The 25,162-nt window shown below is 50.9% G+C and overlaps 1 protein-coding gene across 1 annotated transcript in view; it reads left to right on the forward strand.

Annotated features, from left to right (window-relative positions):
• Nucleotides 1-7,858: 7,858 nt before the first annotated feature.
• Nucleotides 7,859-25,162, forward strand: part of BCL11B (BCL11 transcription factor B) — a 97,937-nt gene continuing 80,633 nt past the window's right edge. Inside the window, 2 exon segments of the mRNA XM_087447963.1 lie at nt 7,859-9,046; nt 22,330-22,698. Of these exon segments, the coding sequence (XP_087304089.1) occupies nt 8,989-9,046; nt 22,330-22,698 (427 nt within the window). The 5' untranslated portion in view covers nt 7,859-8,988.

The following is a 25,162-nucleotide window of genomic DNA, read 5'->3' on the forward strand; positions in this document are numbered from 1 at the left end:
GCAGGATTTAGGGGACAGATGCCTCCTGCAGACCCAGCCTCCGTTTTTCATTTGGAGGAAACCCTTGATGGGCGCTATGGCTGCGGCTGAGGCTAATTGCACGGTGCTGAGAGCTAATGCAGCTGCTGTAATCCTTGCCACCTCTAACAACTCAGTGGGAGCTTCCGCTGGATTACGCGAGGCGTTTGAGGGCTGTGTACGTCAGTGGCGGGTGTCACCATCAGAGGTCGGGCAGGGCACCGGTGCAGCTAGGGAACGCAGCGCCGCCTCGTCATGTCTTTAATTAAAGGAGGACCTACGTGACCACTACCCAGCCTAACGGGTCATTGCCAGTCACAGTGAAAGTTAGCGTTAAAAACCTTGATGGGAAACAGCAACTCAAAACGGCCCAGCTCATCTCAGGAGGGCGCTGCGTCTCCTACCGGTTTCTGGGGAGAAATTGCCACCTGGCAAGAATATTCTAGCTTTGGGGGTCTCCTGGCAGCCCCCTCCTGGGAGTCTAGGTGCTCCCCTGCATTTGCCCCTTACTTGGGAACTGTAACCCTTAGAGATCAGAAGGAGCATGAGAATAAGACAATTCAATAAACTCACAATAAAACATCCTAAGCCTTTTATACTTTTTCACTTTCTTTAACTCAATTTATTTTTCATTTTGTGGACAGAGATTTAGTCTGGGTATTAGTTTATGATTTTTTGCTGAAGGAATTACTCAACACACACACATATAAAAAGGAAATATTATTTTTATCATTTATTTTGTGCCATGTATACCATAGGAGAAAAAAATGGAGCGAAATCACTTCAGTACCGCTGTGTTTTTCATTACAACGTTATTACATATAGAAATTACTCCAAATTATCTGAAATGAATGGAAATTATGAGGTTTAAATTCCCCAGGTTACTGCAGGCACAGCTCTGGAAATTTATTTTGTCATCTTGCTGAACATAATTGCTACAACAAAATTTCTTCCATTTTACAACTGCAGCATAACTTATTTATACCAGCGTAGCTGTAATTTTACATCAATAAGTTGCATGGGAAGGAATACACAGGTGGTAATTGAAAACAATAATTTGTACTGAGGTCCAGGTGGAATGGTTGGCTGAGGAAAAGACTCCCGTTACCGTCGGCAGCAGCTTTGTGTCACTGTGGCCTCTTCCCATCCCGTCAGCCAACATTGGTCAAACCATCCAGACATCCTCACTCGAGTCCCCCGTGGCTGGCGCGTTTACTGCCAGGGCTTGTTGGCCTTCCCATCACGGCCTGTGCATCCTGGTCTGGAAACTGAGGCCACAGGGCCCTGGGGGGAGCCAGGGAGTCCCCTGCCACCTCGGTGCAGCTTCTGTCCTTTCCTTCTCATGCTTTTCGACTTGCCTCTGGGTTGGGTGCATTGAGGTACCGGGAGCTAATTAAGGTGTTTGATAGATTTCAATTGGAGTATGAGTTCTTGCCAGAAACATCGACAATTCGATTCCCCAAACACAACGTGGAGTGTTAAACCCACTAATGCTTTATACATTACTGTGTTCCTTCCCAGCCGGAATGTGTGGTCTGGGTACAATACCAAAATGGTCCCCAAACAGGCCTCCTCACTCTTCAGTTCTCTAATTGTTCCTGTTAAGCAGATACAAATAATGAAACTGCATTTCCAACTGAATCCCAACAGCTGAGGAATCCACCCGTTTGAATCCGGAGGTCCAAATTCAGACGTTAAAAAATCGACCATAAATCTGCCCTGTATTTAGATGGCAGACCATCGGAGACAGGTCAGGGATGGGAGTCTTCGCTCTCACCCACTGTTTCATTTCAGGACACATGTGGGAGAAAGGGAGAGAGAGAGAGAAGAGAGAGAGAGAGGCAGAGGGGCTTTGTCACAAGTTCAAATGGAAACGTTATTGCCACATCCATATTTTAGAAGCCATTGTTGTTTCAACGATCCCAAAGGCTTAAAAATCACAGTGAAATCATTCTTTTTAAAGGATTCAGATTAAACTAATACCAGAACGCACAGCAATTCAGCGTCTCGGTTTTCCCTGGGCAGCATTAATTATCTTTTGTTGTAGCAAATTGTTTGCCTTGTAAATTGAGCTGAAAGTGTGTCTTCACGCAGATGCAATGTTTTAATACGTGCACAACAGAGCAACTTTTATAATTTCCACGTACTACAGGTATACTATTCCATCTCCAATAATGCGCCCGTGGTTCAAACTTTGTGTGGCAGAAGCTTGTGTGCTTGTCATCTTGCAACCTTAACCCTTCTCTATTAAATAGAGGGAACGCCACTTAAGTGTTTTCGAGGATACAGACTACCTTTGTTAATTCACTCGAAAGCATACGTACCTGTTTCCAAAACTACGAAACAACAGATGAGATCTCCCAGATCCTTTTTTCTTTTCCAGCTCGGGAAGGCATTTGCGAAACAAGGTGTTGGCTGGTTTTTATTTTTAATTTTTGGTAAGTACCGCCTTGCAGCCTTCTCATTAGCCTGCCTTTTGGAGGGATGCTAGCCTGACTCGTGATTCTCTCTCCTTCTCTGTTCTTCCCTAGGCCAGTACTTCCCTGGATTCCCTTTCCACTGCTTTCTTTGTGGAGCATCACAGCACAGACAGGAGTTCTCAGAGCCTGGGATTGGGGGTGGGGGCAGAGCTTGCAACTGAGTCAGACTTGTCTACAACTCCTGCTTAGCATTTACTGAAACTTCCTCTTTCTCAAACTGCTTAAGGATACAAACTAATTAATCCTCACAGCCTCATAAAAACCCTTGTTAGGAAGGTGATCATTATTGCCTCCATCCCAGCCGCTCCCCGTTTCCTATCACCAGACTCAATGCAGCGCCAGTTCTGACGGCAGCGGCTGACAGCCAGAGTCGGAACCGAAAATTCCCTTCTGCATCCCAGTTCTTTCCCCAAATGAACCATTTTAACTCTCTTTCTCTTCCTTGTCTGTGGTCTAAATAGGGTAGATTGACAGTCACTAGACCCCTGAATTTAAACTGGTGTGTGTGTTTGTACGTGTGTGTGTTGCACTTTTAGTCATACAATTTGGAGACTCAGTGACAAGAGGGAAAGCAGCAGAGAGACTCTTTTGTACAACACACCACACATCACACACATACACGCATACACACTCCCCACAGCCACTCTGATTTCTGTGCACACGGTGGGGTGGGATCTGGTGGAGTCTGATCGTCTTGGTGAACAATATTTCTCCCAAGTCGACCAACTGGGTGATGCCAGTCCCTACCGAATTTGAATTGATGACTCAACTAAAGCATTAAAATTAGCAAGGCAAGAAAATTCCAAATGAGGTGAGAAAGCTGTAGAAATAGTTCCAGATCCCCTAGTACTGAGCCATTCAATATCATTTCTGATGACAGGGACAGAGCTAGGAACAGTCAATGTGGGTGTGAGTCTTTTTCATATACGGAGAGCTGGGTAAGTATTTTTTAAGGAAAATAATACATGAATCAGGAAGAGTGACTTTGATTTAACCCCTTGCAGGCTGCAGCTCTAAAGACAGCAGGCAACGATGCCTCTTAGTTTTTCTAGAGCTTGCCTATGCTTCCCGCAGTTAAGCAATGGTTGGAAATCTACTACTGTATCAAGCCCAAATATTACTTGCAGAAATAAGTAAGGTGCAAATGATGTCATGTTTTAACAAAAGCGATGTTACTAAATTCAGGACACGGAGAGAATCATCCAAACGATTATCAGAAGGCAAGTTTTGTGGTCCCGTCTCTGCTATAAGGTGACAATCCAAAAAACTCCTCCAAATGCAGCAAAGCCTGAACTGAGTGCTTATGGCATTTAGAAATTTGCCGTAATTTTCAGAAATGATATAAAATAATTTTATAAGATATGCCGGGAAGCCCAAAAGGCCTCTTTTGTCTTTTTATGCTTCTGGATTTGATAGCTCCTAGAGATTCTAGAACTGTAAGAAGAAGATAAGGACCATCTCGGGAGCCTTATTAATATGTGCATAAATATGACTTGCTTAGTACCTCCATTGCGGTTTCTTTGAAAGTTAAAACAAGTCAATCCACTGATCAGATCGAAGAATTTTATTTATCCTCATTTTCACAGTCAATAGCGTTTATAGATCCTGAGGAGTAGAAATTAGCAGACACAGTTTGCTTCTGAGTCTGCCCTACACCTGTGAATACGAAAAGATGCGCCTTCTCTTTGCATGGATTTTTTTTTTAAAGCACCATAGATGAACCGGTTCTGTAAGATGTGCTGTTAAGTTTGTATATTGCTACAAAGTTATTTGACTACATTTTAGAGGATGGATCCATGTTAAAAAAAAAACAGCAAATGAAAAGTCGATTTTTTTCCAGCAGAAACATTGGGAGTTCTCATTTCTACTGACACTACTTATCTTGATTCTTTCCAAATTTTTGTAAAGACGTCATAGAAAATATAACAGCTCATAAGGCAAAGATAACATTGTAGAATCGCAAATAGAGCCCACCTCAGCTGAGAGTTAAGGATTGAGAATCCTTCAGAGAATTTTAAACAAGAAGCCTGGCTAGGAAGTCACGTGTCTGTTTAATCTGCCCCCCATGCGTGGCATGGTACGAGGAGCACACACAGGGAATCAGAGCCCCACACAAGGTTAATAAAAATGCACTCTGATTTGATGCAATGATTTCTGATTTCTGAACTATTCTTCTATAAAGAAATTTAAAGTGACTGAGAATATGGGGGATTATCTGCTGGAATGCACTCTGAAGCTAGAAAAAGAAAAGCAGGGAAATATTTGTGAGTTCAAAAAGCTTTTTGACATCTGCTGTTTTATCTTTTTTTTTTAAAGATAGTGCAGAAAATGTGGTATTTCTTTCCATCTGATTGCAGTCTGCACAAAGCCACAGCCCTGGGCCCAGCACCCAGTAGGCCTGCAGCAGGTGCTGGAGAAATGAGTCTGAAGGATTGTAATATGACTCAGGACCACGTTTGTACTTGTACTTTTTCCTCTTTTATTTTCATATGTTAAGTACCCGCTCCCCCTCACCCCCCCTTTTTTTGGGGACGGAGTGACTTTTATTCTAAACAAAGACTTGGTAGATGAAGGGGTGGGGTGGGGGTGTGTGTGCGCGCGCCGTGACCTTCTCTGAAGAGTACTGGGTCCCCTGTCTGCCTGGGGTTCTGAGGAAAGGGTAGGGACAGGGCTGTGTCCCGGGCTCCCCATCTCCTCCCGCCCCGCCCGCCTGTTGTCTGGGCATCCGGAGAGTGGGGAAACATTAGTGTGGGCCAGCTGCCTAAGCCGGGCGGGGTCGAGGGAGAGGTCAAGGTCGGCGGAGAAGCGGCTATTGATCCGGCTTGGAACGCGAGACAGGGAGCGCAGCAAGACTAAAGGGGGAGCTGTGAGACCAGACATTAACAGCTTCCACCGCTAATGATGCCCGTGCCAGACGGGCAGAGGGAAAAAAAGGAGACTGGAGCGGCAGCTGGGATCGCTTGCTGCCTGCGCCCGGCCGCCTTTCGGGAGAGAGGAGGAGGAGGAGGGCCAAGGGGCCAGCGCGGGCTGGGCAGGGGCAGGGCAGCCTCTCCCGGGCCGCCGCGAGGTGGAGCGCGCCGGCCGGCGGCGGCGTGTCCGGCCCTGCGCCGGCCCGCCCGCGCGTCCCTCTTCCCGCCGTCGGGGCAGCGCGGGGCCAATGAGGAAGTGCTCCCCGGGTCAGTCGCGGCCCGCGCCGCCCCCTGCCCGCTACTTCCTGCTGGGGGTGGGGCGGGGTGCCCCCTCCCCAGACTCCGCCGCCCGAGCGCGCGGGGGGCGGCAGCTGCAGCCGGGGCCCCTGGGCGCCCCGCGCAGTCCGCGGAGGGCCCCCTTTCTTGAAGGAGGCTGCCGCGTTCCCCGCAGCCACAGACCCGGTCCCCCTTCCTTGTTATCATCGCCCCGAGGGCGAGTGTCGCGTGTCGGGATTTCGGGTGCCGGAGCGCAGGCGGCGCGGGGCAGCAGGCACGCGGCGGCGATTGGAGTCCAGACTTGCCCCTTGCGCTGTGTAACCTTGGGCAAAACGCTAACCTTCTCTGGACTTCACACGGCCAGTTCTCAGAAAGAGACCTAACAGCTCTTCCAAATTTAAGAATCTGGGCGAGTTGGGATGACCGGTTTATGGTTTTCTTAAGAAGTTTATGAAAGGTGCGTGTGGGCATTTTTTCTTACTTAGGCCACTTTCCTGGAAAGATTTTCGCGGTGGGGCTAGATGAGAGGAGAGGGAGGCGCTTCTAGACTTTGGACCACGTGGAGGTGGAGTGTGGGTTAGGAGTAGTGGGCAGCGGCGTGCAGTGGTGGGGAGGGGGAGTGCCGACTTGCCCCCGCCCCTTCCACCGCCCAGTCTCCACCCGCTTGGCCGCCGACCCTGCAGCCCAGTCCGCAAAACTGCATGCTGGGGCACATTTTATTGTTATTATTTTTGGGGGGGTGGTTTAGGCAGGGAGCTCTTTCTGGCCTCGCTAATGGGCGCTGCGCTCTGTTAAGTTGCTGGTACGGTGACCCCACCCGAGACCTTGGGGGCGAACAAAAACCCCATGTGCCCCCCAAGGAAAAGGCCCCGAGGGAGGCGGCGAGCCCGGAGGCGTCTCGGCCTAACCAGTCGCTCGGGTGAAGCCGCCGGAGCCGGGCCTGGGGGCAGGGTGGGATGGGTGCAGCTGGGCTCGCCCGCGAAGCCCAGCCCTGAGCCAGGCCCCGACCCGCCCTGGCCGCTTCCCGGCCCAGACCAGGAAACCCTGAGAAGGGAGAAAGGTCCAACCGCGTGGCGCGTCCAGCCCGGGAGGTCAGGTCATCAAACAGACGAGTTGGCCACGGCCTGAGGAGGGACGGGGCTGGGGGCGGCGGAGTGTCCATGCAGACCGCGGCCTGGCCTTGTCCGCGGGCCACGGACAGGCCCCCACAACTCCTCTTGTCCTCTCCGGCTGGAGATCAAACGGCTGACAAGGCAGCTGTGTCCTTCCCAGTCTGACCGGAGATTTCAAGTCCTGCCCTGGGCGGAGGAGCACTGGGGGTGGGGGCGTCACTTTCAGGTTGCAATAATTGTCAGTGAGTGGGAGGGAACTGGGGGATCTGAGGGGGTAATCCACAGGAGTGTCTTCAGAGTACCGGCCCCGCCTACTTCTGGGTCAGCGCGGACAAGTCCCTCTCCCACGTGGAGCACCCCTGCCCCCTTAGCCCCCACTTCCTGCTGACTCTGGCGTTAGGGGGTGGGGCCCGGATTTGACCCCCAGGAGTTAATGGGGTGAAGTGGAGAGAGCTCACAGATTCCGGTGAGCATTCCTTCCGGAATGGGACTCAAACAAGGTCTCATGTCCCCCTCCCCCAAATGTGCTCTTAATTCTCTCCTCTGTATATCTTTTATTTTGTCCACTTCGCTCTCCCAGAGTTTGTAATATCAGGATTTATATGGAGGTACTTTTTGGAAGTTTAACCCCGACCCCCGAATAAAACAAAAGTAAAAACAACCAAGCTACTTTTCCAGGGAGATGAAGCGACTGACCATGTCCCCCATGTCGACTCCAACCCTCCTCAACGCCGGCTCCCCCCCCCCCCCACGTCCAAAAGAGCTTTCGATGGGTGGGTGGGGACTTGCGTTAATTCAACTTACTTCCACGCACACAGCACTCCGCCCCCCTTCTCAGGGGGTCCTACTCCCAGGAGGGGAGGAGGGATGAAGAGGGTTTTCTTTTATTTAAAAATATCCTGCCCACCGTCTCCCCCCTCTTTGCGCTGCCAGTGCACGGGGAGAAGAGGAGCGCACAAAAACGCTGTTTGCACGTGTGGCCGGCCTGGACTGCGGGTGTGCGCACGGGCGAGTGTGTGTGTGTGTATGTGTGTGCGCGCGCGCGCGAGTGTGGCCCTGTGTGTGTGTGTGTGTGTGTGCTTTCTTGTTCTCTTACAGGGTACAATGTTAAAAAGCCACCGCTAGTCGCCCCCAGTGCTCCGACTCTCTGGGTCTTTTTGTCTCTAGTGCAGATTAAACGTCACGTCCGCACTTGAACTTGAATTTTATCCCATTGTACAGAGGCAGCCCCAGCCATAGAGAGACCGAGAGCTCCCAGAGAACCCGGACTCCGCCATCTTCACGTTGCAATCTATAGCTCCCAGTCCGCGCCCGCACCGACCCAGGCGCACTGGGCGAGCCGCCCCTCAGCCCAGCTCCCCCCGGGCCCGCGGCGCCAGGGGAGCGCTGGGGAGCGCTCGCGGGGACCCGGCAGCCTCTCCGGCCGGCGCCAGCCTGCCAGGTGAACTGGGAAGGAGCCGCTCCTGGAGTCAGTCCCCCAGAGCCTCGGAAGGGTCAGTCTCCGAGAAAAAAAACAGGCAGCCCGCAGAAAACCCAGAAACCACCGAACCGGGGCAGCTTTACATTGCTGTGGGTTTTTTGAGGGGGCGGGGTGAGGGGGTACGAGACAAGTCCTCAAGTTTTCTTTTTTTCCTTTTCTTTTTCTTCTTTTCTTTTTTATTTGTTTGCATTTTTTTCCTTTTCCCCCCTCCTGGTAGAAGTGCGCTTTCCACCTACCAGACCCTGAAAGAAAGTCTCAGGAGCCGGTGCAAAATCCGGTTTAAGTTCAAGAAGACATTTGGAAGTCTAGGAGGCCAAGCAGTTTGAAGAAGTGTAAGCGATTTTTTTTCCTTCAGAAGAATATATTTTTAAAGAAACCGGCCACTCCGCGGCAAGCAACAGCATTTTTTTTTTTGCCTCTTTCTCCTATTTTAGATCGAGAGGTTTTTCTTTTCTTTTTTGTCTTCTGTTTTTCTTTTTGCAAACAAAACAAAAAACAGCATAGAAGGAAGAGCAAAATAAAGAAGAAGAGGAGAAGGAAGAGAGGGCAAGAGAGGAAGGGAAAAAAAAACCAAAACACCAACCCGGGCAGAGGAGGAGGCGCGGCGGCGGCGGCAGCGGCAGCGGCAGCGGCGCGGCGGCGGCTGGACCCCCTCCCCCGGTTCCCCCCATCAGTGCAGCTCTCCGGGCGATGCCAGAATAGATGCCGGGGCAATGTCCCGCCGCAAACAGGGCAACCCGCAGCACTTGTCCCAGAGGGAGCTCATCACCCGTAAGTGTCTGCGGCGTGCGCGCGAGGGGCCGGAGGATGGGGCTCCGGGCGCCCGGGGCTGGGGACGCCGAGCCAGGCGCAACCCGGCCGGGCGCCGAGGCTGCCCGCGGGCTCGCAGAGGCAGCGGCGTCGGCCCAGAGCATGGTGGGGGGCGGAGGGCCATAGGAAAGTTTCTTTGCAGCCCGAGGAGTCGGGGTGCTGCGCAGTCAGACGCGCCTCGGGCTCGGGGGCCTGCGGAGCGGGCTCCCGGCCGGGGAGGGGGCGCGCAGGCTGGAGGAGGTGTGTGTGTGCGCGCGGAGCCCGGCTGGACGCTCGCCCCTCCGAGCGGCGTGTGTGGCGGCGGCGGCGCTGGTGGCGGGGTTTGGAGAGGAGGGGGAGGGGGCTGGGGGAGCGGAGGGGGAGGGGGGGGCCGGGAAGTGGGGAAAAGTTGGCGAGCGCGTGGGTCCGCGCTGACGGCGCGGGCGGAGGAGAGCGGGGTGCGCTCAGGGCTGGGGGAGATGCGGGGCGAGGGGCGGCCGCCGGCTTCGAGTACCCGGTCGCTGCACCCGGCCGGGCAGGGCGCCGGCCACGCCGGTCCTGGGATTCCGCAGCCGCCTTTCTCTCCCTTCCTCTTGCTATTTGCAAAAGAATCCAGCTGCGCGGCTGCTTGCCGGGCTCTTGCTCCCCCCCCCCCCATTTCCCCACCTCCGACTGTCTCCTGGGATGATCTTGTCTTCTTTCCCCCACTCCAAAAAAAGGTGGGGGGATTGGGGGCTGGTGAAAAATCCCCGCCACGGGGGAAAAAAAAAGGTTGTCAGCTAGAAGTGCCGAGAGGGATGTGCTTGTAAAATAGTGGGGGAAAAAAAAAAAAGAAAGAGAAGAAAAAAGGAGAGAGTCCTATCAATCTCTTACCCATCTTTCTATCTCGGTATCTTTCATCTCTATCTAAATAAACAAGGCAGGTCGCAGTGGAAATCCACCGGCTGAAATCGTGTGGATTTCAAGCAAGTGGCAGGGCGGGCAAAGTCAGGCAGCGGGGCAGAGACGCAGCAGCTTCCAGCGCCCCGGTTGGGTTTATGTAGAAAAGGGAAGAGCGAGCGCGAGCGGGCCAGGTACGGTGTTTGCAGGGGAGCTCGCCCTGGGTGCCCGCACAGTTGCCGGGGAAGGTCGGCTCCCAGCGCTCCCCGCCCGCAGCCCGGGGCCGCTGCTTCGCGGCGCGCGAACCTTTCCCCGCGGTCCTTTCTCTCGCGGTGCCTGGGTCGCTCTTGCTTTTTCCTCCTTTTTATTGCAATAGAAATAAAACATCCTCTGGGTGCCATCGAGACTGCGGGCAGGTTGTGTTCCTGCGGTCCTCCGAGCACCTCGTCGGGCTGGGGCCGGGCTGCCCGCGCGGGGCTGGAGAGGGTTGCGCGCCCGGCCGCCGCCGAGGACTGGCTGCGGGGCGGCCGAGAGCCGAATATTTATGTTATATTTTTAAAAATTTAAATAAATAAATAAATATATAAAGGGGTTCTCCCCTCCCCTGAAAACCCAGCATAGGAGCCATCTGCTCGGAGCATTTGCTGCTGCCATCTCTTTGTTACCGCAGACACATTAGTAAGAATTTGTGGATTTATTATTATTTTTTGGGGGAGTGGAATAGATATGAAAGTGGGGTTCGCCTTGGGAGAGGGATGCCTTTTTGGGGGCAGGGAAGAGGACTTCTTATTTTTCACCATTGTAACATCAAGAAAGACTCGCTGGTTGCATTTAAAATAAAATGTTTTGCAACCAGCTTTGAGCCTGGGTTGATCAAGGTCCTTTTTGCCAGTTGACATTTTGTCCTTTACCAAGCCATAGGAATTGCTTATCCTACATCCCACCCACCCCCCTTTAGGTGATGGAGTGGTGGTTTGAAGGTCTATACTTGGAGACACCTAATTTCTTCAGGAGGCAATTTGCCCCACATAGCCTCTGTATAATTGCAAGGGTTATTTTTGAGGAGGGGGGATGTTGGGGGGGGGAGTTGTCCGGGGTGCGTTGCCAAGCTGGCAGCAGCGACAGGAGCCAGGAGTGTTTGCAGTTGTGTGTAAGGGGAAAGATGCAGGTAGGTTTGCTTTCTTAGGCTCTCTCCTCTTCTGGCATTCCTGGGGCATCAGGAGAAAGCCCTGGCCAGAAGGACTGGTGGCAGCTGGGTGTGGGGGGCGAGGGGTGCCTGATGCGACATCCTTCCATCCTTCATTTGTTCCACATCTCTCAGCCTTGCTCGAGCGGTGCTGGGGAAAGCCGGCTGACGCTGGAGCAGTGGCGGGGAGGGAAGAGAGAGGCAAAGGAGAAGAGAGGTGGAGAGAAGGAGCCAAGGGGACAGAGGATATCCCACCTGCCTTTCAGGGGCACCCGGAGCCCAGAGCATGTGCAGGGGTTTCAACAGGGAGAGTGGTCCAACCAGTTTCAGCCAAGGCTATTTATTATCAAAAAGCAGCTGGCTTTTCTGTCTGTCCCATGTCACCCGGAGGTGGGAGTGCAGGCAGAGGAAAGGCAGGAACTGGATGCAATTTAGGCTGCATGGCCTGTGGAAGTGCCTCTTTGCAGGGATGCAGGACTCATGGGTTTAGGGTGCTTTGGAGCCCTGGCCAGCAAAATGGGTGCTGTCACAGCCCTGACCCGGGGTTCACATTTTAGATTTTAAATGTGAAAGGAACCACCTAAAACGTGCGTCTTCAGTTGGGTGGCAGCTCGCCGGCCTGTGGAGTAGCAGCCTCTGGTTCTTTAGGGCTGATGCAACTTAGGATAACTGATGGTCTGGGAAACTCAAAGAGCACACAAATAGCATCGATAATCTTGGTGGTGGTGGTGGTCGGGGGGTTGGAGAAGGGCTCCATAAGGGGCTAGTTAAATTTACTGACAGAGTCAGCGAGAAGAGGACTGAGGTACCAAAGGGAGTCTGGGAGACAGCTGTGGATGAAAACCTGGGCTTCTGGTTTGTTTCAAAATGTTTGACCCAGATGGAAGTGGCTTCTAAAACCGGAGGACAGACACAGCTATTAATAAACACAAACACAAAACAACACAGTGACAATAGAGAGGAGGAAGAGGGGCCGGGACTGACCAGGCAGAGGGAAGGGCCGTGAGTCGGCTGTGCCAGGCGGGGTGAGTGAGGAGGGAGATGAACTCCAGTCCACCAAGGAGCTCTGAGGCTCTCCGAAGAAAATAAGATGTCCATGGTAAATTACACAACCCCAATGAAGGTGATTTTTCAACAACTGACCAACAGGTTTCCTTGGAAGATCAGTAATTTTCCGTGTGAATTCATGATTTTGCAAAACAACTAGAGACCCAAGATTTGACGCGGAAGTTAGCCTGTGTTAATTCCATGGTTGCCTTTTAAATTAGGTTTTGCTGTCGCTGTGTGTTTTGAAGGTGGCTGTGCTCACAATTATCTTAACTCCCCAGGGTATTGTACATCTCCAGTTGTCCAGGTATCTTTCAAAATTGGGCCTCTGATAAATTTCATAAGATGTGGGCCCCTCTTTTTTTTTTTTTGGTAGTTGGTGGGGGGAAGTTTGTCTCCCTTCTGCACAGAAGGGAACCCCATATCATTAGAAGTGTGATATAAGTCAGCTGCTCTGATTCCACGGGAGAATAAAAATGTGTTCATCAAAGGTGTTATGCCAGGCTGATTTTATTCATTTGTAATTCACACCTGAGAGAAAACAGCCGTGAGCATATTTTAACAACCCCTAATATTTTTAAAGGCTATTCCTCCCCTCCCTGAATATTATGTACATATGCATATTTCTTTTTTTGAGGTGGGGGAGGTTGCTATCTGCCTGTGCTTTGGCCTTCGCAGGTTTTGGCCTTCAAAGTATTTTGTAACTGAAAACGAGTCATTTCTCAAATGCTGGGGTGCATGCCGTTGCTTTGGTAAAGCTGGCCTTAGGAACAGGGACTGAGGCTGAGGTCAGGTTGGATGTGACTCTTTGCTGACCACTGAAGGACTAAATGGGTCTTATTGATGGAAGAGAAGGCCACGTTTGGGTGCATTTGACAATAATTAGCATTATGTCTCAGGTGAGATGGAAGCACGCGGAACAGCCCCTTTACAGATATCAGTTTCCATCCGACTGTCGAATGCACCAGTTTCTAGCTCCTTATCAGAATCCAGCTCTTGGCACTATCTCTTAGCTTAGAATACGGCTTGCACCAGCCTTTCCTTTTTCCTTTTCATCTCCTTTCTTGATTGCTTTGCATTCTCTGTTGCTTGTTGTGATAAAATACTTTCCAAAATAAACTTTCAGTTGAATTGGCTTTTGGTGGATGGCAAGGCTGAAGCGCCGAGCCGTGCCTGGCGCCGCTTGGCAGCTAGGGGGAGCCCAGTGTCTGTGTCATGGCTTGGCGCCTTCGCTACGATGGGCCAGGAGCGTCTTCCATCAGCCGCCGCAGCAGTTTACGTTGCTGCAAAATGTCTTAAGTGTGAAGTTGTAATATTGATTTTCCTGCAGAGATTCGAGCGGGGCAAAATGAGAATATAAGTTTGCGAAATCTATTTTCAAGCTATCGGCATTGATTTACGAGCCCTCGTTAGGCAGAGAGGGGCATTTTTCTTTTTCTTTTTTTTTTTTCCTTTTTAAACAATTAAAATCAGTAGTTTTGAATGGAAGTGTTTCCCCATTAGTCTGTGGTCTTGACTTTTGAAAATTCCGTTGGGCTGTTAAGACATTCGTGATGAGGCGAGAGGGTCTGGCAAGAGTGTCCATCAATTTGGCCGTTTCTGTGCTGCCTGTCACAGACCCAGGGAACAGCTGAGAATAGCTGCATTTGGGAGTACCTAAAACAGCTTGATGAATGGAAATCCTTTTAGCTCAGATTTTATAACACTTGGATTCTCAATTCCATTTGTTAGGTAATGTTCCCACTGTACTAAGGAAATAGCACCATTCCCCAAAGATATAAAATGCCAACTCAAATAACATGTAAAACTTTGTTTGGAAGGAGTACATGATTGTGAGACCCAGCGTGGCTAATACCCTTCACCCCAAACAGGGCCCTCCATGGATGGTTTTTAATGAGACTATTTCTCCCTTACACGTGTAATTTAGTGCTGGGGAACATGTGCGCTTTTGATCACAGGATTTCTGGATCTATAATGTCTTCTTCTCCAAGTGCAAGAAATCTGCAGACAGCACAGTTAGCCCTGAGTCTTATGCTCGGGTTCAGTATATGGGCAGAGGAGGTTACCCTGCGACAGGAAAGAGTGCTTTATTCTAACCTGAAAGAGAAATAAATTAGGTCAGACAAAAGCCTCGCGCTGTCATCAGCTGGAGGAAGAACCTTCAGTCTCCATACAGAGGGCCAGCAATTTATCTGATGATTTCTCGACTTCATTTAATGTTTGAATTGAGCCTGTTGTAAGCATACCTCGGCAGCAAGCTCGTTTGACAAGTCAGAGATACCACTTCCCAGCCTTGGGCTGGGCAGTGGCCTCTGGCCTGCAGAAAACCGTTAAAAAAATCCACTTTAGAAATCTCCAATCCTTTCCCTTGGAACTTGGGGGAGTTTCATAAGCTGTAACTAAACGTAGACCACAGATAGGACAATGCTTAAAAAAATATATATACATGGGGGAGGGTAAAGATGGGGTTCCTTACCCTTGGGGTTTGTTTCCTGCATCTCCTACGGCTTAAGGAAGGACCCTCAGGCTGTCTGACTAGGTTTTACCTTTAGCTGAAACTCGCCAAGGTCTTTAGATTCTAGGTTTAATGCTGGTGTCACATCTGGGAGGACAAGGGAAACTAAATGCTCTTTGGGGACAGTGCCCCACACCACACAGTCAAGTTATTGACGCTGGCTGAGCATCCTTCTCTGAAGGTGGTGTTAGCTGTAGGCACACCGACATATTTTTTAACGGGCAGAGGGCACCGAAGAATGCCGGGAATGAATGTCTGTGTCATCCAGCTGCTCTGAGGATGGCTTTGTCACTTTGCAGTTCAGTTTACTTACTCAGTGATCGGGCCTGGGGTCCTGTGTGTTCTGTCCTCCCCCCCGTTGCTCCCCGCTCCCACAAATCTTCCTTCCATCCCAGGAAGCCAGACGGCGGTGAGATCTGCTCCCTTCTCTCCGCGGTGTCTCCACCCCTCCCCAAGCAAAGCCGTTTGTTGACTGCCTCCCTTGAGTACTCCTTTTCCCAAGGCGTGTGTAAAAAGTGCCGAGAGCAGCCTATTTGGAGGTGGCACGAAAGCAGAGGGACACACTTCCTGCGTCTTCTGCACGAGCCAGTGAGGGGGGCGAGGGGAACAGCATCATTTTTTACTGGCAGGAGTGACATCAGATCGAGGTTTGATGAATGGGGCTGGCTTTACAGAGTCTTTCGTCCGGCATTTTGACATATGCACGTCTTTTGTGTAGTTGCTGAAATTCAAGAAATTCATTCTTTATTTCTTTTTCTGAGGCAGCTGATCATCTGCTTGGGTGTTGAATTAGCCAGACCGAGCTATTTTACTAGAATGAAATCCCAGACCACACAAAATTAAGTAACTTCAAAGTGAAAAAAAAACACCCTCTGTTTTACACAACTTTTTGACGACCCCTTCCACTGAACTGGCGAAACAGAAATACATTTGTGAAAGTTCTAATGGGTTCTCCACTAAAACAACAGGCAAAAATGACTCAAGAAAGTTGAATGCCAATGTTATTGTGATTAACATGTGCCTCAGAAATGAAAGAGCTGCTAAGATTAAAAAAAAAAAAAAATGGGGTCACGTTTAAATTTCTACCCTGGAAATGAGACGTTGAAAGCAGCTTCTGCTCTCTTGCTGTTTTGCTGTCAGCCTCAGTGAATGTCCTCCAGCTAAAGGCTCGCAGTCCCTGTCCTGTGTGGAGGGTCCTTCTCTTCTCCTGCTTAGCACCTTCGAAAAAGCCTAGCATTAAATAAAACAAATCTCTTCATTTGGCTGCAAAGAATGCTTTTATATCCCATCATGATGAGCCGTTGTGGCTCTGAAGATTTAAGGCATTTGCAGTTTTATAGAATCTTCTGAATGTGTTGAGAAGGATTTCTATAGTGATAAATCTTTTTTTTTTCTTTTTTTCCTTTAAAGAACTATTTTATTTATCAAAACAGGTCGTCCCATTCTTTGGTATTGTGGATTTGACGTTTTATTAGCAATCTTTTAGTAATGGACAGGGTCTGTGAGTACATCTGAATGCTGCTTTCCTTATTCATTTGGTGTTTTTTCTGCTTTGGAATGTTGGAGACCCGGCCTCCTGAGCTCAGTTTTTGGGGTTCTGGAGAGGTGGATGCAGTGGGGGGAGGGGGACAGGTTGGACTAAGTCTGTAGAACAAGGTAGGATATTTTTCAGGGAGCTTTTAATATGCTGAAGTATCCTGAAACCGGGCTGGGGGTGTGTAGGGCAATGCGTGTATATGGGGGTCCTCCTCACATCCTCAGAACTTCCCATGTCGAGTCTGCCGGCTGGCGGCTGTGTGACTCAGGTTATTCCTGCCCCTCAAACCTCTTCTCGGATCAGGAATCCCTGCCTTCCTGGAATGCAGGCCAGGTCCAGGCTTCCCCCCCAGGGCCCCTCCAGCCAGACCCCTGATCATTTTCATGGGAGGGAAACCCACATTGCAGATAAGGTGGTACACTGGCAGCCTTCTCTCTGTCTTCCGCCCAGATGTCAGAAATCTCAGAAATTTCACTTTGAGGCATGTGCTGTGGCTGGCATGGAGCAGACAGGGCCCTGTGGGGTGGTGGCCCTGGTGTGCACCCATCCTTCCAGCCAATTTGAAGGCGGCAGGGAGGTGGTCTTTGGAGGGTCTCAGGGAGGCACAGGGCCTGGGCCGCCGGTGCTGCGACACGTGGAACAGGCTGGACTCCTCACATCTCCTCCAGAGAGGGCAGGTGGTCAGGGGAGAGAGAGTTCATCTGTATGGTGCGACCTGCCTCGGACCTGGCCTGGCTGTGCCCTCCCAAGGTTCAGCAGCATCAGCCGAAGCCTTGCTGGCTGCAGGCATTCAGTGGGCAAATGGGGCTGGGACCCGGACCCTAGGATTGTCCTAACTCTTCGTGGCCCTGTGAGGATGCTCCTCCAAGAGCGGGCCTGGCTGGGCTGATGCTCCCCTCTTATCTCTCCCCTGCCGGGCACTTCATTATTCCCTCTGTTCCGAGAACTTCATAAAACCTCTCATTGTGCCTTTAAGCGTCATCTAGTCATAGATTATTTTCTCCACCAAGAATTGATTCTTTCTCTCTCCCATCCACCCCTCTCCCTCCCTCCTCCCCACGGTTGTTATTTTCTCTTGGATCCAATAAATTAAAAATTGATGGCAGCTCAGAAAGTGTTGTGCTCCGTCGAGTGTGCTTGTTGGTGGTGTTTCCGTGTCGCCTGGAGTCTCAGCCCCTCCCTGAACGTTTTCGGGGAGGAGAATGAAAAGATCCCCTCGCAGATTATTGGTGAGCATGGCCTTGCTGGCAAAGGCTCTGTCTTCGTAGGAAGCAGGTGTAAAGTCTCCAGTCGGATGCAGACTCTGGTGGATGGATGCTGAACGTTTCTTGTAAACACGCGTACACATCATGATGGTGGCTGTGACGTTGGTGGCACACGATTTTAAGAGCCTGGCACCCCTCCCCCCACATCCTTCCCCTACCACCCCCCGATCACTGAGACAATAATTCTGTGTATGTTTCTCCCGGACTGTGGCTTAGCCATTAAAGACAGAGGTTTGGATTTGAGTCAAGGCAGGGTAAGGGGGCACAGGCCTGTGTGCTGGGTGTGCAGCAATGCATACGCACTGCGCCCTGGGGACAGCAGGCGGCCGGCCCCTTGGCTGGAATTCCCCGAAGGGCAGGTGCAGGGGCAGTTGTTAGAGATGGACCCGGGCAGGTGGGGCCCTTGGAACCCTGCGTGGGGGGAATCGCTGGCCAGGTAAGGCCCTGCTAAGCCTTTGCAGCTGCCGGGGGGCGTGTTGGCTGCCTGGCTGGGCCGGTGTTAACGACGTCTTTCCATTCCTGTCTTCTGCCCCAAATTCCTTCCCAGCTGAGCTAGACATGGGGGAGTTTGTCTTAAGATCAAGTGCTTCCCTGTCTACTTAACAACAATGTCCATTATTACTTGTGAACCCTGATTTCATTGCTTCTAAATGCATTTACCAGCTGGGAAGAGGCCCAGCCTTGTAAATAAAATGTGGTTTTGTTGTAAAAGAAAATTAACTCTGTGTGTGTGTAAATATATACTTGTCCATGCTCTTTAGGATTTCACATTTCAGAACCCACCCCGATCTGATAGCTGACGTTTGAACAAGTTGCCTGCTACATCCATTCATTTTTCCTCTTAATGAGTCAAAGATTTTAGCCATCCCTCGACTTTATTCGGCTCATCATAGTGAGAGCAGCAATATTTTCCAGGGCTGCCTGACACTTGGGGAGCTTTTCATGAAAGCAGAAATCATCACAGAGGAAAACCTTGTCCTTGGCTTCTTTTTTTAAGGCCTGAGTTTGCCGGACAAGGCAGCCTCAGGGGCTGGTTTGTAGGGTCTGGGAATTGGAAAGGCGGTTTTTGATTTTGTGTCTTTTCTTTTTCTGGTGCTTTCTCGTCTCTGGGTGGCAGTTTGGGCCACTCTGCCTGTCACGGCAGAGGCCTGGTTCTCTGAGGCTGTGCGGGGCTGTGAGGCTCCGGGTGCCCGCAGGACATAGGAGGGAGGGTTCTAGAAGGGCCAGACACAACCTCTCTTGGCTCTTCTCTGAGCTTGGCCAAGTGGCTCGTTCTCCTTTTATTTCTTCCATTATTGATACAGTTCTAAGAAGGGACACACACACACGCACCCCACACGCCCAGCTTGGTATCCGCCTGCCAGCGGAAATGAAACCACAGCCCGTCTTTGGGGGTGTCTCCGAAGGCCTCGAGCGTGAGCTTTCAGGCTCAGCAAGCTGTCTTGGTCCACCTGCTCTGACCCAGCAGTTTGACAGTCTGGGAGTTCGGGGTGACTCTGCTGCCTGAATGTTGGGGGTGATGTTGCCACCTTCCTGGGAAGTATCTCACGCAGCCAGTCAGAGCCCAGAGCCCACACCCCAGGGGGTGGGGAGAGGGAATCCCATTCTTGGAGTTGGGTGAACACCCTCTGTCATCTTGAGTTTTACTTTCAACACTGCAAGTGGGAGGGGAAGGAGATTTTTTCTGTTTGTTTCTTTAGCTCCTGGACTCCCTTAGAGGCAGTGGGCTGGATCCTGGGTCTGGGAGGTGGAGACGCGAGCTCAGAGCTATCTGCGGGACGTCAGCGGGGCCTGGCTGCCCAGGCGGGTTGGCTGCGAGGGGACTGGAGGCCGAAATCTGAACTGCAGCACAGTGAACGGCTTCGGATACTTTCAAACTCAATTACTGGGCCTCACAGGGCTTGCTGCACGAGGAAAGTGAAAAGGCAGAGACTGCCAAATAAAGGAAAGAATACCAGATGTTACCAAAAAAAAAAAAAGAAGAAAAGGAAAAAAGTGCTGGTACTGAGTCCTCAGCAAAAGATGGAAGTGGGTGGGGGAAATGCTTGGGAGCTGGAGTGTGTGACCTTCGGTAATTTTTAAATTAGTCTGTGTTTCTTTTGTGTTAGAAAATGAATTTGAAATCATGTAGCTTAAAACCTCGTCACTGGGAGGAGATATTGGATGGGCCGGACGCGGCCGAAAAAGTTAATGAAAAGCAAAACAAAACCAAAAAAGGAAACCAAAGATGAAATTAAACGACAGAAAACACCTCCCCACCCTCAGAATGATCACCCTCAGGATGATCAAGTTGGGAATGTGGATGGATTAGCTGTTGTCATTTATTTTTATCAGACGCCCTTGTTGACGCAGCCGGGTGCCAGGCCTGCTCAGGAGTGGCATTTAAAACGGTACCAGGTACCACCACCCTCCCCACCGCAGAACTCGCCCGTTTCATTTGAATTCTCAATTTCATTTTGTCCTTTTTTTGCTTTTCAGCTCATTTCCTTTGTGTCTCTCTCTTTTTTTTTTTAACAAAACAATATTTTGACATTCTCCTCCCATTTATTAGAGTTCCTTCTCTAGAAATGGTGCACAATACATCCTTATATTTCTAAAGAACTGTTTTCACAGCTCTCTCCTTTGGCTCTGAAATTATGTATATGTAATTGGTAATTAAAGGTGCGAGCTTTTCAATATAAACAGTATTGCTCAATGTTAGATCATTAAAGGGAAGAGAGGCCCCGAATAATTACCTTTTACATTCTGACAAACCGTTCGCAGGCATCCAGTTCCCCCTAGAACCAGTGTTGGGCGGGAGGGTTGTGATTACATTTTAACCATAGCAAAGCTTCTTTTCATAAAATAAATTGGTAAATTAATTATGTAGCATTGTCTTCAAACTCCTTTTTAAGTAAACTCCGATTTCTTTTTAAAGTGTAATTAATGGTTTCTGGGGCCGGCTTTGTGAAAACTGTTTCTCTTACCTTTTGTTAGAGGGCTTCAGACAACAGATTTAGGATTTCCTCATCTGCGGGGTCTTGTAGTACCACCACATTTCTAACGCGTGTCTACATGTCAGTCATCGAGGGCTCGGTCTGCTTTTCTGTAACCACAGGCGGGATCTTACATTGTAACCTCCTCCCTCAGGGATACCTATGTGTCGACCTATACATGCGTGGTTCATATGTGTGATATGTCATCTACTGTCCATTCTAGAGCCAGTCTTACACATAGACTCTCACAGGCCCCGAAGAAGCTTGTGTTCAGAAAACACAGAACAGTGATTTATGTGTAGGATGGAAGATGCCACAGAATTTTTTCCTTAAATTATCTGTTCTTTGGCACTGGCCTGTCAATAACTTCACTGCCACGGAATGTGTTTTCCTGCCTTCCACTCCTTCTCTCTGGTCTTCTGTGGTTTTCATTATCCCTTACTAAATACCATGCAACTTAAAATTTACCTGCCGCCTCGGGTTGCAGACCTCTGGCTGCCCCTTGCCTTCTGTGAAGACCCCGCCGCTTGTAGTCTACACAACTACTGACGTTTGCTCTCAAAAAATTCCAACCCGAATTTGCTCAGACCCGAGGGGATATGCAACCTCATTGTCCACTTCCCTTATTTACGACACTTTCAGCCGAGTCTTCCAATGTTTCCCTGAGGGGGTTGCTGCTTTTTGAGGCATTTATTAGCTTCAAACTATTTAGGTGCCATGTTCCCTACCAAAAAAAAAAAAAAAAAAGAAAGGAACTATATTGGCTGCTAAAGAAATATGAAAATGTACAGCCCATTGCACACAAGTGTGGTTTGTCCTCTGCCAAAAAATGCTTTTGGAGTCTGAAGAATTTTTTTTCTCTTTGCTTTTTCTGGGAGTGAAAATAAAATCAACGAACAAAAAAGGGCAGTGGGGAGTTGATGAGCACTGGGAAGTCGACAGAGCATTGGAAGTCTGAGCAGGAGCAGGGCGTCTGGCAGGAAAGCCAGCTTCCTCGTGCAGCGAGCCGACCTGCAGCTCATCCCTTCTCCTGCGTTGTTTCTTCCTTCCATCTTTCTTTTTGAACCGACACTCACTTGTTGCTCTCTGAGCACATGGGCTTCTTTCTCTCTGAAGGACTGGCCCTCTGACGCCCATCTGGGTTTCTGTTTTCTTGTCTGGTGTGCAGCCAGGTCTCAGGTCGAGGAAAGCAAGTGGGACCCACATGAATGGGGAGGACATGAATGAGAGGTGGGAGGGGAGGGAGGGGCGGCCGATGGAGCCCGAGCGGGGTGACCGGCTCTGCTTCGGCTCTGGCTCTCGGTTCTCAGCCTTGGCTGCCCATCGGAATCACCTGGGGAGTCTTAAAAACAACAACAACGTGATGTTTGGATCCCAGCGTAATTGGTCTGGGGTGCTGCCTGGGCATCGGGGGTTTTCCAAGCTCCCAGGTGATGCTCAGATGTTGCCAAGTTTGAGAAGCACGTCTCAGCTGAGACTGCCAGGTCCGTGATGGCCGAGTCTCTTGTGAAACCAGGATGCGTGTGTATGTGCATGTGGACATGTGTGTGTTCCTGTGCTATGTTGGCGGGGAGGAATTGGCAGAGAATAAACTAGAAAGCAGTAAGATCAGCACTACTTAAGTGACAACCTCTGGGAGCCGTGACATTGCTCCTGTAGCCTCAGTTTGCCCATCTGTAGCCCGAGGGATGGTGAACCCACTGTCTCCCAGAGTTGTGGGGAGGACTTGGTGAACTCTAGCATCCCACAGCGGAGGGGGCCTGCCTCTTGGTGGGGAAGGGATGGAATGAACAATGGGTCTTGTGATTGCCTAAGTCCATCTCTATCTTCTTTGCCCCCCCTTTCTCCTTTCTCTCTCCAGCAGAGGCTGACCATGTGGAGGCCGCCATCCTCGAAGAAGATGAGGGTCTGGAGATAGAGGAGCCCAGCGGCCTGGGGCTGATGGTGGGTGGCCCCGACCCTGACCTGCTCACCTGTGGACAGTGTCAGATGAACTTCCCCCTGGGGGACATCCTGGTTTTTATAGAGCACAAGAAGAAGCAGTGTGGCAGCAGCCTGGGTGCCTGCTATGACAAAGGCCTGGACAAGGGCAGCCCGCCGCCCTCCTCACGCTCCGAGCTCAGGAAAGTGTCCGAGCCGGTGGAGATCGGGATCCAGGTCACCCCCGATGAAGACGACCACCTGCTCTCGCCCACTAAAGGCATCTGCCCCAAGCAGGAGAACATTGCAGGTATGGAATGTGGCACTTGCCTGGCCGCTGCCGAAGCCACCTCCTGGGTCCCACGCCCGCCTTCCCTCGTCGCTGTGTCAGGGCGCTCGCCCTCTGTCTGAGGGCTTTGGTGCAGGGAGGGCCCAGGGCTACCAGGACGGCCTCTGGGCCACCAGCCAGAGCTCGCCCTTTCCGAGGGCCCACCATCCAGGCGACCCTCAGGAGGAGACAGGCCTGGGGCTCAGGGAGGCCCTACTGGCCGACGGCTGCTTTGCTTTTGGCAATGGGGCTCTGTTGTGGGGCCTATTGCATAGGTGGCCAGGAGTACAGAACGGAAATTCGGAAGTCCAGATGGCCCTCGCTTTGCTGGGGTTCTTGGCTTAGTCTCTGGCTTTAGAGCTAGAGGGTCTGGGGTTGGAATCTATTCTTCACGACTTGGACAGGTCAGTTTCCCCATCTGTGAAATGGAGCTGATGAAACCCGTTTCATTCAGGTTGTCGTGAGGCTTAAGGAGGTGTTGTGTGTGGGCAGTACCTGGTGGGCACTCATGAACCGGGGCACTCATTCTCTCCCCTCCTCTCTCTGGCCTCAGTTTCCCGTCTGGAAAGAGAGGGGTTAGGTCTTCTGATCTCAGAGGCCCCTCTGACGCTGCCTGATCCTACTTTAGGTCTGGGGAAGGGCTTGTGAGAACTTGCTGGAGTACGGTGCCCCTTGGGGGAGGCTGGACATGTCCTTTGGCACGTCCACTCGGCCGGCCACCTGGACAGCTGGTTTTTACCACTTGTAAAACAGGCATGGGGCTCGCATCCTCCAGCCGGGTCTGCTTGCTACAGTGAGTTTGCATCAAGTCCCTCTCTCCAGGCCATGGCCATGGCATGCCGGAGCCTTCTCCAGGGAGCCCGTGCTCTGTGCAACCAGAGTGTTTGCTTCTGGTTCGTACTTCTGAACCCAAGAGGCCTGAGGGGAAAGGCGGGCCCTGGCTGGCCTGTGTTCTCTAGAAGGGGCAGCCTGTCCTGCAGCAAGACAGGCATCAGAGTGCATGCAGGTGAGGGTTTGAATCCTGTCAGTTGGCTTTGGACAAGCCACTACACGGGTCCAAGCCTCAGTTTCCCCATCTTTCAAGAGGTAGTGATAATACTGGCAGGCCTGGCATGAGGATTCAACGAGCAGGGCCTCCATAAACGCTTTGCCAGTGGAACTTTCCTCTCGGGGGTCCCTTCTGGCGTCACAGGGTACAAGTAGGTGGCCGGCTGGGAAAATGTGCATATCCCTCTCCACCGTGTTTTGGTCGTGGAAGCTAGCAGGGATGCTGGAGGGACTGAGGCTTTGGGTGCTCCTTGGAAGGTGAGCCTGGTATAGTCAGGGCACCCCACTTCCGCAGTGAGACGGATGGGCGTGGGCAGAGACTCCCCATCACCCAGGAGGCAGTCAGGGTAATGCAGCAAGCCTGGCTGCTCTGTGGCAGCCAGGTGGCAGCTCTGTGACCTTGGGCCTCACTTTACTCGTCTGTAAAATGGGATAAATGAGATCTCTCTCTTGTAGAGAGACTGGTGGCAAGCAGATTCCTGCAGGCACATGCTAGGCCCTGGGGAACCAGACTGGCCTGCGGGCCTTGCCCCTGCTGTGTGTCCTAGCATGAAATCTCTCACATTCCTGAGATGCCGAGGGCATTGAGAAAAATGTCCGGCACATCTAGGCCACAGTAATGTACACTCTGGTTTCTTGGAGTGCCGGGCAGATCTGAGTGGCATTTCCTTGGGTAGGGCTGGACGTCAGGTGAGAAAGGTGCTGGGTCCCTTGTGTGTGTGTGGTTGGGGTCTCCACCCTTCATTTTCTTCTCCTGATGCTCGAGGGATGGTTTTCACTGGCGGTATAAATGCCTAGCATCAGTGCACACAGACCTTTCAGGGGTGGCTTGTGCTCATGAGATGTGGGCCCCTATTTATGTTCCAATGGAAAAGCTTTCTGCTTTCACCCAAAACCCATCCGAATCCTCATTTCACGTCAAAGGTCTTTCCCAGTGAGAGGCTGCGGATCATGGTGGGTAGGTTTGTTTAAAAGAGCGACTAAATATGATTTCATAAAAGGCAAAGTTAATCTCCAAGACAGCTCTGTCCTCATCCTTCCTCCCCCCGGCCCCCCTCTTTTTGGGTTGTAATACTGCGGCAGCCTACAGTATTTTTATTTTATGTGTGACGAAAGATATTTTTGGCTTTTTCTGTTCAGCAACAGGACGAATGGATTTCTTCATTCTCGAAGAAATATGTAAAATAATCCCTTAGAAGTCTAAAGAGATATGTTTGGTCAAAGCATTTAAAATGTTATTTTCATCAAAGGCACAAAACAGTCTCCATGCTGTGTCAGCTGAAGACGATCATTCCATTTTCACAGCACATCCTGCTCTGTCCTTCCTGGTCCCTCTTTTCTCTTTTTCCCCCCGACTTTGGCGCCAACTTTTCTTTTTTTTTTTTTTTTTCATTTAATA

The sequence above is a fragment of the Ceratotherium simum genome, chromosome 24, assembly GCF_057802395.1.
Source record: "Ceratotherium simum simum isolate JZ-2026a chromosome 24, ASM5780239v1, whole genome shotgun sequence".
NCBI classification, from domain to species: domain Eukaryota; kingdom Metazoa; phylum Chordata; class Mammalia; order Perissodactyla; family Rhinocerotidae; genus Ceratotherium; species Ceratotherium simum.